We start from the raw sequence: 13,444 nt of genomic DNA, 5'->3' as shown, positions 1-13,444 counted from the left end.
TGACGATTGCTTGTGTTGCGATCGAAACGTCGTGATATATTATTTTCATTTCACTTTATTTTCATTTTTTATAATTATATTATTTTTTCTATCCACGTGACTTTACCGAAAGACCCAAAGAATATGAATTCATACTGCTGTCGACATTTATGCCAAAATTATAGCTGCATTCGATTAAACCCACCAGATGGAAAAAAAAACATCCATGAAGTAGTGAGCCAGGTGAAGACAAATTAAACTTAAGCAGAGAATTAAAGCAAATGCAATCAGGCGAGGGCAGGAGGCAAGGCCCCGCATGGCCAGGCCCCGCGTTGTAATGTTCCAACCTGGACATCGATTCCATAGTCGCTGTTACTCAATTGCTAGCCCTACGAGAGAGAGAGACGGAGCGAGGCTCTACCTGGGTAAACAACAACAAAAACAACCACCACAACAACCACGATGTGAACTTCTCACCTCGGATCTCAGTGAGCGCACGGCAGCTTCCTGGTATCTCGTGACGTCATGCGACTGTAGGAAGTGACATGACGTCACTAGCGGGACACACCTCCCCCTCGCTTCTGACGCCGATGACGCAATGCAGTGGTGACGTCAGAGAGCGGGTTTAGAGTTTAAGTTTATTAAAATATTGACTTAAAGCTGTCGTGACTGCAGGAATATATTCTATGGGTCTTTCGGTAAAGCCACGGCCTCAGGGCGCCCTCCGATCTTACATTGACATGCAAATTCCATCTCTAGCCCCGCCCACTTACCCTTGAGGGCCGTCTATAAATGACGTCACGCAATTTTGGACGATTTTTGACCCCCCCCCCTTCGTCACACGGCGTCACAAAAAGTCAGACCCCCCCTCAAATATGACGTCACAAACCTCTGCCCCCCCACCCTCCCCAAAAAAATAAAACATGCTTCAAAGCGCTTTAAACTATTGTCATTGTAGTGCGTATTTAATGTGGCGCTGCACTCTGATGTTGTAGGAGAAAACATTTATTAAAGTCTATTAAATGAAGAAGAACGTATTCTTGGTTACATACTCTTTGGTTCTATTAGGTAAAGTCACGTAGGTAAAAAATAAAATAACAAAAATTACGACGTTTCGGCCACAACACAAGCGGCCTTCATCAGCTTGTGTTGTGCCCGAAACGCCTTGATTTTTGTTATTTTATTTTTTACCTACGTGACTTTACGCAATAGAACCAAAGAGTATGGATCCTTGCAGTCACGAAAGCTTTAAATCTAGTATTCTTGGTTCTTTCGGTAAAGTCACGTAGAAGGGAAACAATAAAATAATAAAAATACAAAACAATTAAATTTTCACCACATTTCGACTGCAACACAAGCAATCATCATCAGGTGTGAAAACCCACAGCAAGACTTTACCGAAAGAACCAAGAATAGGAATCCCTGCAGTCACGAAAGCTTTAAATCAAGAAGTAGAACGTGTTTATATTTATTTAAAATTGCGCATTTTGATGTGACGTCACCTACCGTCACAAATGTCTGTCCTCCCCCTCCCTCCAGGAGCGTGACGTCATTTATGGACGGCCCCTTGGGCTGCACCCATCCCAGGCCTATTTCACGTCCTGCTTCAGCAGCTCTCTCGCTGTATTTTTTACACCTGAAGACGATCGCTTGTGTTGCCATCGAAACGTCGTGATTTTTTATTATTATTTTTCTTCTGTCTTCTGCGTGGCTTTACCGAGAGACCCATAGAATACCATGTGCATGCACACACAATAATGTTCACGTTGTTGTTGAGCTCACGCACCCAAGGGGTCTCTGTCAAAGAGAGAGGGAGAAATGGAAAAGGAATCTAAATAAACTCAAACCCCCCGCTCTCTGACGTCACGACTTCGCATTACCTCATCAGTGTGAGACGTCTAGGGGAGGTGGACCTCGCTAGTGACGTCATGTCACATAGGTATTCACCCCCTCCCCCAACCCCCCATCCACCGCGCTTTTGAGCGTGACGTCACGTCTGATTGGTCACTGTAGATTTTCCTTTCCAGTAAGATTCTTTATTTTGGGTACAGCTACGCCCAGTCACTAGCAACTAATTAACATAATTTATTCATTTTTATTTAAAGCTTTCGTGACTGCAGGGATTCATATTCTCGCTTTTTTCGGTAAAGTCACGTAGAAGGGAAACAATAAAATGATAAAAATATAAAACAATAAAATGCTCACGACGTTTCGACTGCAACACAAGCAATCATCATCAGGTGTGAAAACCACAGCAAGAAAATTTGAATTTTTTTCAAATTTTCTTGCTGTGGTTTTTGAAAATGTTTCAAATTTTCTTGCTGTGGTTTTCACACCCGATGATGATTGCTTGTGTTGCTAGTCCAAACGTCGTGAGAATTTTATTGTTTTATATTTTAATTATTTTATTGTTTCCCTTCTACGTGACTTTACTGAAAGAACCAACAATATAATTTATTCAGTTACACTGCCGCCCGATGGGGGAGGGGATTGTGTGATGAACCACGCAAATGACGTCACGTCACCTCCTGCTACCGCGTGACGTCACGAGATACCAGGAAGCTGCTGCTCTGCGCGCGCTCACAGAGATCCGAGGTGAGAAGTTCACATCGTGGTGGTGGTTGTTGTGGTGGTTGTTGTTGTTGTTTACCCAGGTAGAGCCTCGCTCCTTCTCTCGTAGGGATGTCAATTGAGTAGCAGCGAGTATGGAATCGACGTCCAGGTTGGAACATTACAACGCGGGGCCTAGCCATGCGGGGCCTTGCCTCCTGCCCTCGCTTGATCGCATTTGCTTTAATTCTCTGCTAAAGTTTAATTTGTCTTCACCTGGCTCACTGCTTCATGGGACCTCCTTTGCCAGTATCACAATATAAGAAGAGCTTTTCCCTTTTTTGGCAACAAAACAGGTGTTGAGATTTTGATTTAAAGCTTTCGTGACTGCAGGGATTCATATTCTTGGTTCTTTCCCTTCTGCGTGACTTTACCGAAAGAACCAAGAATAGGTGTTAAGTTGTTAAAACACCAAACTGAAACCTTTTACAATGAATCATGTCTGCATTAACCACATATACTTGTGGTCAGAATGCAAACAAAAAAACATGCTCTGATAGTACAGTATATGCATTGTCTGTGAACATGATTGGTCCACACCAGAGACAGATTTCTTTACGGTGTTAGACAAGAGGACGCCAAAAGGCGAACAGCACAAAGACAATGCCACTATCAGAACAATGGGAGCTCGGGGCGAGCAGCTACTTCATGGGACCTCCTTTGCCAGTATCAAAATATAAGAAGAGGTTTTCCCCTTTTATCATTTATAGATTTATACTATTTTTTGTATACGGTTTCTCCGTGTTTATTTCAATTGTTTATTTGGAATGCAGTACTTATTTCAATTGTGATGCTAATTTTAGTTGACGTTTACCTAACGCCATTACTTAGGTCAGGCTTAAGTATTGAATATTGCGCTTTTAGCTCTCGCGCGGCAACTGCCCAGAACGTAATCTCCGCGATATGCAAGGGGCTGCTGTATTTTATGTCTATTGACTACAGCAGAGGTGTACGGATTTTCAACAGAAACTAGATCTCTGCATTATTGATTTAATTAAGGCCAAATTTCTTGGTGATGTGAGGAAGCATTAATACTGAGCAGATGAAGTTGGCCAGGCATGGTTTTGGACACACCACCACCTTTTTACCATGCCACTGTATGACAGTATAAAGTTTGTATTTGCTTCTAGATTTGAAGCTTTCGTGACTGCAAGGATCCATACTCTTTGGTTTTATTCGGTAAAGCTACGTCGTTTGTATTTGCTATGAATTATATTAACTCTTTTGAACACGGAGATTGTCAAAACAATAGTTTATTTTAGTTTTCCTCTGGAAATGTTTACAAGAGTGGAAACAGGAAATTAACACGGCACATATGCAGCCGAGCTTAGATCTGTTCATCGGAGCATTCAATTCTAGGGCGTCCAAGCATATGACCATTTGTCCTATCATTGTGTTCCTTAACAGCCCATGTGATGAATTGGGAAATCTCTTTTTTACTATATCATGAATATATGAATAGGAATAGACATGTAAGTCATGTGTGACTGTGTATATATGCATTCCTCTGTCCCACGATACTGACACAGATGGTGTGGATACTTTTTTTTCCTGTCTACAGCTGACACTTTCTCTACAGAATTGGTGTGATGGAGCAAAGGCACTCAGCGCAGCTCTGTAAAAAAAGGCAACAATACAACCAGTATGCAAACAGCACGGATCGTCTTGGAAACTTGACACAGCACCAGAGAACACACACAGGAGAGAAACCTTTTAAGTGCACCGTGTGTGAGAAGGCATTTTCAAAGTCATCAAGTCTTCAGAGGCACCAGAGAACACACACGGGAGATAAACCCTTCAAGTGCACTGTGTGTGAGAAGGCATTTTCACAGTCATCAAATCTTAAAATACACGAGAGAACGCACACAGGAGATAAACCAAACAAGTGCAGTGTGTGTGGGAAGGCATTTTCAAGTTTATTTTCTTTTAAAAGACACCAGAGAATACACACAGGAGATAACCCCTTCAAGTGCAGTGTGTGTAAGAAGGCATTGTCAGATCCATCTGCCCTTAAAAGACACCAGAGAATACACACAGGAGAGAAACCCTTCAGGTGTAGTGTGTGTGGGAAGGCATATTCAGATTCATCTGCTCTTAAAAAACACCAGACACACACAGGAAATAAACTCTTCAGGTGCACTCTATGCGGGAAGTGCTTTGCAGTGTCATCACATCTTAAAAAACACCAGAGAACACACACAGGAGAGAAACCCTTCAAGTGCAGTGTGTGTGGGAAGGCATTTTCAAGTTCATCTTCTCTTAAAATACACCAGAGAATACACACAGGAGATAAACCCTTCAAGTGCACTCTGTGCGGGAAGGCGTTTGCACAGTCATCACCGCTTTATAGACACCAGAGAACACACAGGCATCAGAAGATCCCCAACGAGTGTAGTCTTAAATCGACTTGTGAAAGTCAAAGTGCTGCAATGAGCCCATCCCTCCTGAAAATAGAACCAGAAGTAAATTTCATCTTGGACACTATGAAATGTATCAAGGTGAAATTTGAAGAGGCGAAGGTGAAATGTGAAGAGGCAACAGTGAAGAGCGAAGAAGTGACGGTAAAATGTGAAGATGACCATTCAACTCCAAAATCGGACCTTGATATTTATGGAGGCAACGTGAAGCAGGAGGAGAATTCTGACTGTGAGGCAGAGAAAGGCAACTCCCAGCAGTTTGTGGAAGTGGAGGTGTGGGTGGACTTCTTAGACAATGCAAAGTCAAATGGTTATCCTGTAGATGTGTAAGCTTGAGACAATGATGGCCCAATAGATTCACCTTCGTCACAGGCCTTTAATGAAAAAAACATGAAGTTGAACACTGCATTCCTAGGTTCAACCTGCAGAGTAAGAGCGGTCAGTATTTGCGGACCTGTGAGTTGGGTAGATCTCTAACTAGGAGCGAGAGCCAATAAGCTCCCAAGCATTCACTATGTTATAATAAGAATATTAGCATTTATTTGGTGCTTGCTTAATCGCCTCAGCAACTCGGAGTTTTGTTTCATATCTCATCACAAACACTCGAAGAGCACGTCTTTTGGCATCATCTGGTCCAACACCATGTGAGACGAGGCTCTAAGCAAAGCTGTCTCGGTGTGGATCAATGAATTTCAAGGACAGTGCATATATTATCAGTGTTTTTTGTTTGCATTCCGACTGCAGGTATTGTGGTCAATGCAAACATGACTCCTTGTAAAAAAGGTGTCATTTTTGTTGCCAGATAATACGGTAAAAATCTATTTTCATCTCAACACCTGTTTCCTAGATAAAAGGAGAACCTATTCTCACTTGAGAATGTTTTTATGTCTTTTCCAAAAAATTATATAAAGAGTGAATCTGCCTATTTTTTGTAATAATTTTGATCGGGATGTAGTGCTAGGGCATGGAAAGGGTGAGTCCTCGCCGCTGCCTCCTGCCTTGCCACACAAAAGACAGCTGGAGGATAATTACTCACAAGCCTGCTTGGGAAGTCACACAATGTAATGAATAAACTGGCAAACCCAAGGGGGGGGGCTAATGAGATTCTGCGGGAAATCCCCAGTTGACTTCAAGAGAAGGCCGCCATAAAGGAAACAACCCACGATAAAACAAAAACAAACATAAGAAGGAAATGGCAGGGGTCACGAACCTCCCTTGGACAGCAAAATCCACCCAAGGGCAGTTAATTATTATGATCTGACTGGGGTTTTTAAAATACAACAGTAAAGTTTGAAGCTTAGCTATATCTTCAACCTCAGGATATCAAAATATAACTTGAGAATAACCACGGATCCCTGGCGATACAGATGGGGAACAAAGGTTAATAAAACCCTCAGAATATCTTTTGTAACAACTATGGTATGCCACAAAACTTGGTTAAGCATGAACTAAATAATTTTAAAAGTATTACACCTAGAGTCATTCAGAAGTGATACAATCCGAAATATGTCAATCACACACGACCAACATAATATGTATTCCACGGGATCAGAGCCTCACCAACCGCCTTTGTCTTCCTGTAGCTAACAGCACATGGTAGCAGTAAATTATGTATGCAAGGGGGTGCCTCCCCCTAATATATCAAATACCATGCAAGAATTCCAAACTGCAACGTGAGTGCTGTGAACGCTGCTCAAAACGTACTTTGAGTCACTTGCAGAGTCAAAACTGCAGAACGTGGTATGGTACCAAGCTATAAGAGGTGAATGATAATATTTTGTTTTCCAACCCGTGATGAGAGGACGGAATACATGGCGACAGCAAGCACACCCGTGCACAATAGGTCACAACTACAAAGGCCACAGCGCCCCTTTTTGAGAGAGGACTGCAAGTCTGATGCGAAAAAAAATTAACACTTCCAGCCCGTGGTGGGAGCGTGGGGAACGCTGCCCAAAACGTGAACAGAAACATGGCAGTAATAAAGACATCCGGACAACAAACAGCCCAAGCGACTTGAAAAGGAAAACAGCTGCCCCTTTGTGAGAAGAAAGCCCGAGGTGGAAAAATTCAGATATAAGTAAGAATGCAAGAACAGAAATCAGTACTGCTCAACGAAGTGCCTAACTGCGACTGTGGAGAAGTCCAACCATCAAGTGCATCCTGGCGGTATTGCTGAAATCCACACTTCGTCAACCACATCATTGGACTGGATGAGGAACCTTTACATTCTTTTGTGACGATCATTAAAAATAAAAACTTTTGCTTTTCAAAATGCCATGCGAAAGAAGTACTGCGAGTGGCAGGTTCCGGGGATTGCCCTCGTGACTGGCAAATTGATAGGGGGCTCTGCATCAGCAGAAGCCACGCATCATGGAGAGTAATTGTTTTTGCGTCATTGAGAGAGGCTGCCAGCCAAGGCTGGTGCTCGCAGTACTACAATATAAACGTGAGGAAGAGAGCCGTAGCATTACTAATCCCGGTGGCGAGGTTGCAGTGTACAGCCAACATGACCATAGTGTGACAGTCATTCCGATTGTGCTCCAATCAAAGTCAACCCTTCGAGGGAAAGCTGGTGCAACCACTATTCGTGAGAGTGCCCCTTTAAATCGCAACCCACAGGCGAAGTTTAGTTGAGGGTCGGATCAGAGACTGACATGGAACGATATAGCTTGATCTGTATCGTGTCCTCTGTGCAGCACGAGTCGTACAGACAACTGGAAGAGGACTCTTGAAAAGGGGGGGGGGGGGAGAGACGACAGTCACTGTCTCTCCAAGTCGCTTCACAGTCTACAAGTATCAAAAGTTTCAAGTTTCATTTATTAGGTATCGCCCTGTGAGCCATGCGGCTCTTAAGTCGGGTGCAACCGCAACAAACAAAATTTGAACACAGAACATCTTAAAGCGACAACACGTAACAGAAACATCCTGAAATAAACCAGCAAATATTCCAGGCAAAAAAAGTATTAAAACGCTGTGTGCAAAAATCAATGTGGTGCAAGCCAACAACAACCATAAGACAATTTAGATTAACCATATGTTTTCGAATCACCAAAATAAAGCTATAAAAACAATGTAACAACAGTAATCATAGGAACTGTGATATTAAATTTAACAATAAACAATATACATAACACGTATGACAAAAAACTGCAGCCATAGCTGGCAGCACGACACTCCCAGTGTATGTGTGAGTGAGTCTGCATCAGCGTGAGTGTATGTGTGAGTAAGCGCACGATGTGTTAGCGCATGATGAGTGTGAGTCAGTGTATGATGTGTGAGCGAGTCAGCGGCAGTGTGAGTGAGTGTATGATGTGCGAGTGAGCCAGCACATGATTGAATCTGTGTATGATGAGTAAATGGGTCAGTGGTTGTGGGAATGTATGATGTTAGTGAGTAAGTGCATGATGTGCGAGTCAGTGCATGATGTGTGAGTGAGTCAGTGCATGGTGTGAGTGAATCACACCATGCATTTAGAGGTATTTTAGTCATGTTTTCATTGCATAACCTTGCCAATGAATTCATTGATGACACACAGCATTTATAAGCATTTATGTTACGAATCTACACACTCAGGAATACTATTGTGCTGAGATTTTTCTTTTGATCACAGAATCTTGCCCGCGAATTCATTTATGTCCCATTCGCCAATTTTTAAGCATGTTAGCCAAGCAGGCACACTAGCACTCACATTATTGTTTCAGGACATTTCGTTAATTGCATAGTCTTACCAATGAATTCATTGATGTCTACTTTTGGCATTGGGCACATGTTTCTTTAGCACGTTCAATATGAATATTGTACATTTTTACAGACTTTTCCTATCGCCGTGTATGGTCGTGCTCCTCGGAGGAGTTTGCCGATTGTTCTGTTACTCAGTTTTAACAAACGTAACCATTGACGGTTAATTGTATGGATCAATGAGTAGGACATCTTCAGGAGTACGGTGTTGACAATTCCGATCATAAGTGTGTTCACATATTAGAGTGTTTTTAGATATTAAAGTTGCTTAACATAGAAGAGTCTGAGTGGTTCCTTCCTAAGTTCATGCATAATAATCTTAATTATAAGAACTGTATCCTGAGGTGATATCTGAATTCTGAGACCTGATAGAATTACACTAAAACTTAGTCTGTAAAAGTTAAAGCGAGAATCATTGTATTATAACGATTGCTAATACACCCTAGACAACGAAGCAAAGCCTAATTTGCGGAATTTCATTTACATAATTCCATAAATTTGCATAATTTTATAAAATGACACATTTTCAATTGTATAATCACGATTGGTTATATACCCTAGACAACGAAACTGAGCCTAATTGGTATAATTGCATACATTTACAAAATTGCATAAAATTGCACATTTGACATTGTATTATCACGATTGGTAATACACCCATAGATAACGAAGCCGAGCCTAATTTAAATTAGCATAATTTGTTTTTCAAGACAACAAGCACCCCCAAGTGGCAACTGCCCCTGGGTAGCATAAGGTGGTCCTGCACCAGCCTGCATGAGGGCATGAGTCTGTTATTAGGGGGAGATGATGTGTAATCTCAGTTGTGTAATTTGTGGGTAATGTTTCAAATTTGCCAAATTTTAACCACAACGCCAGCATGCAATGGCATACACGTTTTGAATGACAGTATGTTTTACAATCAGATGTTAAGAAGACGGTGCATATTTGTAATTAATGTTCCTGGACTAACCAGAGATGCCTGTCGGATTTGAACCTTGAACCTCTGCAACAAAAAGAGAATGCACTCCCCCTGGACTCCCCTCAATCTGAGTACTGCAGTTGTAGGCCTCATCCGACAGAGATCAACTTCTTGTAAATACGATATAACACGATGAAGTACATTTCAGTGCAGTAATTACATTTTGTCAATATGTGTATTGATAATTGAGAATCATAATTTAATGAATACTTGTCTGATTTTGTGCGTACATGTAACATTTTGTCTATAAGGGTCAAACATGGAATACGTGATTGTTAGGAGAAAGTGTGTGTTTTGGAAGTAACCTATACAGATAACTCACGTGAGAGCTGTTGTTCTTGTGATATGGGTCAACTGGTATTTTTCGTGATTCAGGAAGCATCTGCCTCTGGAAGACGTCATTGTCTTTGAAATAAGGAACATTCGCATCATTCATCAGTTACAAGGCATACCACTTAAAAGTTACGTATAGGAGATACATTCTCCACAACACGAATTATAATGTCATACGTGTGTGGCAGTCAGAGTGATAACTTTGGGGGGCAGGGTGTTTCTTTGGGCAGAAGCGAGGGACTCGCGGGGGTGGCTTTGTGTGAAAGTGGTTGCAGGTGTGTGTGATTGGATTGGCTCGTGGGCACGGGGGTTTGGACTCGTGGGCAGACCGTGCCAACCAAATGGGGGAAGGCCCCGCCGTGGGGAACCGAGAGGAAGGGGCGGGAAATTTCATTACGCTCCTGATCCGGCTCAAGGTGGCCTGCTGATCTGGCTCTAGGTAGCTGTGCCTGATCCACTGAGGTGGTGTTTGGAGCATTTTTGTTTGGTCTGTTCCAGAGCCGGGTGGTGTGTCGTGCGTGCCTTCGGAGTTTTGCTCAGCGGTTTTCTCCCACCAGCATTCGTGGTGGAGGAAGTCGGTGAGACCGTGGTTGTCAGGTTGTTGCGAGGGTCATTTGGGTTGGTATGGTGGCTTGTGATGCGTGCTCTCCTCCGGAGAAGTAGTAGGCCTGTTCCCCTATAACATTGTAAGTTTTCTGTAGAGATTCAATTCTAAGTGAACAATTTACATTTGAAATCTACCGGCAGTGGTCTTGGTTGTGTTTCGCGCATGGTAATTTGGGGCGTCGCGTGAAATAGAGGCTGCACCGTAATTTAAACAACAGTGATGCTAGCTAGGGTTTTGGGTATAGACCAAAACCCGCGAAAGCATATCCCAAAAGGATGCACCATTGCAACGTTTTTTATATCGTCGAACTACGACTAGAAATGCTCCTTGCTGATTAACATCTAGATGTTTGTAACCATCGGTTGAAGCAAGCCCGACTGATGTTGAGACATTTTTATACCAATACCGGTCCACAGGTGGCTTGCACTGAATCAATGAAGACTGCTATTTATAGTTTGTGTAAAACATTTATTTGTGTTGTGGAGAGACCAATAAATGAAAGAGACGTCGTGTCTGCTGATCTGTGTCATAGCAAGGAGGTAATTTTAAGAGCACATTCCAAATGCATCGTGGATTTTTGTTACCGCTTTGTCTTCTAGTCTAGGATTTATTGAATTAAAATGTTTAAATTAAATTTAAATAACGGTGTCCATCAATATCCCGCTGCTTACCACATGTTTACTTAAATATGTAAAAGCCGCCTCTGGAGACATCACCTCAAATTCACGAGTGGGTGATATCAGCGCCTCCCTATCTCTGGTTTGTGACCTCACCAAGAGCAGAACTCCCCTCGTCTACGGGACGTGACGACTGTGCACTGAGTCTTGGAATTCATTTGCGCGGTCATCAAATCTTGACTAACAACAGAGAACACGCACAGAAGAGGAGCCCGTCAGGTGCACTTTGTGTGGTAAGACGTTTGCACGGTCATCAAATCTTCACAACCGCCAGGGGATACATTCAAAACCCTGTCAAGTACACTGTGTTTGAAGGCCTTTGAAGTATTTTGAAACTGAAACACGCGTAAGAAGATCAATAAAGAGCAGAGTCTGCATTTGAGGTGTGAAATTCAAAGTACCACAATAAGCCCATAGCTCGCAACGCAAGAACCATGATAACATTCTTGCTTGGACCCATGGTCAGGGGGAAAGGTGACATGAAGACTCCAGGGTTTGAGCTCCAGGTCGTCGATGAAGGCAGCTGAAAGCGGGAGGAGAGGTTGGACTGTGAGTGAACCCGGGACAAATCCCAGCCGATTTTCGATGTGTAGGTTTGGGTGGAATTTTTGAATAATGTAGAGTAGTAGCAGCCAGTATATATTACCAGACGTGTTGGGTGGATCCTGTAACCAGGAGGCTGAGACACGGAAGCTCAATAGCATGCACCTTGGGATACTAATAAAATATTTGTATTTATATGGCGCTTGCTTAATTGCCTCAGCAACTCAAAGTGTCTTGTGTTAAATCTCATCTCAAACAGTCGACGGCCGCTCCCATGGTGAAACTGTCCCTGTGCCGCATGAGTTGACTCGGCAGCGGTCTAAGTGGATGTTCCTCTGCCAGTAGGGGGTGATGATTGATCTCAGGTGGGTAGCTTTTGGATACTGGTTAAAATTTGGTAAATGTTAACAATTACATTCGCATGGAATGACTTATTTATTTTGAATGACAGAGGCACTTTAACATCCACTGTGAAGCAGATGGTGCATATTTTTTCATGTTACTGCAGCCGCAGTAATAACCAGAGCTGCCGGCCGCATTTGAATCTTGAACCCCTTCAAAGGGAGAGAACTGACAATTACCTGAAAAAACACTTCCCAAACAGATCCTCTGTCATCCTCATGTATTGTACCTTGCTCAACTACACTGGTTCCATGGACCTAATTATAATACATTTCTTCTCAACCTGTCCCAAATAAACTAAAGATGGCCGCTCACTAAGAATCTCAATAAACCTTCACTTGCTCCTGATAATCCAACTAAGCAGTGGAATCCATGTCCAGGATGTAACATTAAAATATTACAAAGCCGTGTCAAGCCATGCAGGACTGGTCTACAACACTTACCGCTGTTATTGTGTTTGATTCTCGTGTAGTTTGTCTTTGATTACTTCACATCAAATGTGGGGCCTAATCTATGCAGGCGAAATACACTGCACGATAAATAAAAAAATACTACACTACATGTAATGTGTGTTAGTACAGCCAGCAGCTGGGATGTACAGTGAGCTTGCAGAGAAACCTGCCATTATCATGTCAAATTAATCAAGTAATGTCAGGGTAAGAACAATTATATCACACGCAAAAGAACTAAAAACAAACAAGTGCAACAGTCATTCCCGACATTTTGCATGTTTTTTAATTATGAAAATGTAAAAGTTTATAAAACCTAATGTGAGTATTAAATTACTTTTAAAAAATAAAGTACGTTAAAAAAAACACCTTGGGAGCATACAGAAAGGCACGGCCACACCTGACGGCCACTAATAGCAATGTTCAACACTTAACATTGATACTCTATCATTGCATATGTAACCATTAAAACACGATCCTAAATTTCGATTTAAAACTTTCGTTACTGCAAGGATTCATCTTCTTTGGTTCTTTCGGTAAAGTCACGTAGAATGAGAATAAAATAATAAATTGATAAAAAATATTATTGTGTTATTTTATTTTATCATTTTTTTATTTTATTCTCATTCTACGTGACTTTACCGAAAGAACCAAAGAAGACGATCCTAAATGTATATTTTCAAAAAGCACTAAAATATTTTGCATTTCAA

At 42.0% G+C, this 13,444-nt stretch overlaps 1 protein-coding gene across 1 annotated transcript; it reads left to right on the top strand.

Moving 5' to 3' along the window:
• The first annotated feature begins 2,443 nt into the window (after positions 1-2,443).
• LOC142906855 (uncharacterized) lies at positions 2,444-11,173 on the top strand. Its single transcript, XM_076055531.1, has 2 exons — positions 2,444-2,574; positions 4,151-11,173. Exon 2 carries the CDS (start codon positions 4,179-4,181, stop codon positions 5,334-5,336), a length of 1,158 nt encoding a protein of 385 aa, XP_075911646.1. The 5' UTR covers positions 2,444-2,574; positions 4,151-4,178; the 3' UTR covers positions 5,337-11,173.
• The last annotated feature ends 2,271 nt before the right edge of the window (positions 11,174-13,444 follow it).

The sequence above is a fragment of the Petromyzon marinus genome, chromosome 71 (genome assembly GCF_048934315.1).
Source record: "Petromyzon marinus isolate PM22_M1 ecotype Great Lakes invasive population chromosome 71, UKy_Petmar_22M1.pri1.0, whole genome shotgun sequence".
Lineage (NCBI taxonomy): Eukaryota > Metazoa > Chordata > Hyperoartia > Petromyzontiformes > Petromyzontidae > Petromyzon > Petromyzon marinus.
Note: the sequence above shows the minus strand (reverse complement) of the source record. Positions and strands in the feature narration are given on the sequence as shown.

What these genes read in the sequence shown, in the direction of transcription:
- LOC142906855 (XM_076055531.1), top strand. Translation starts at nt 4,179, where the DNA reads ATGGAGCAAAGGCACTCAGCGCAGCTCTGTAAAAAAAGGCAACAATAC.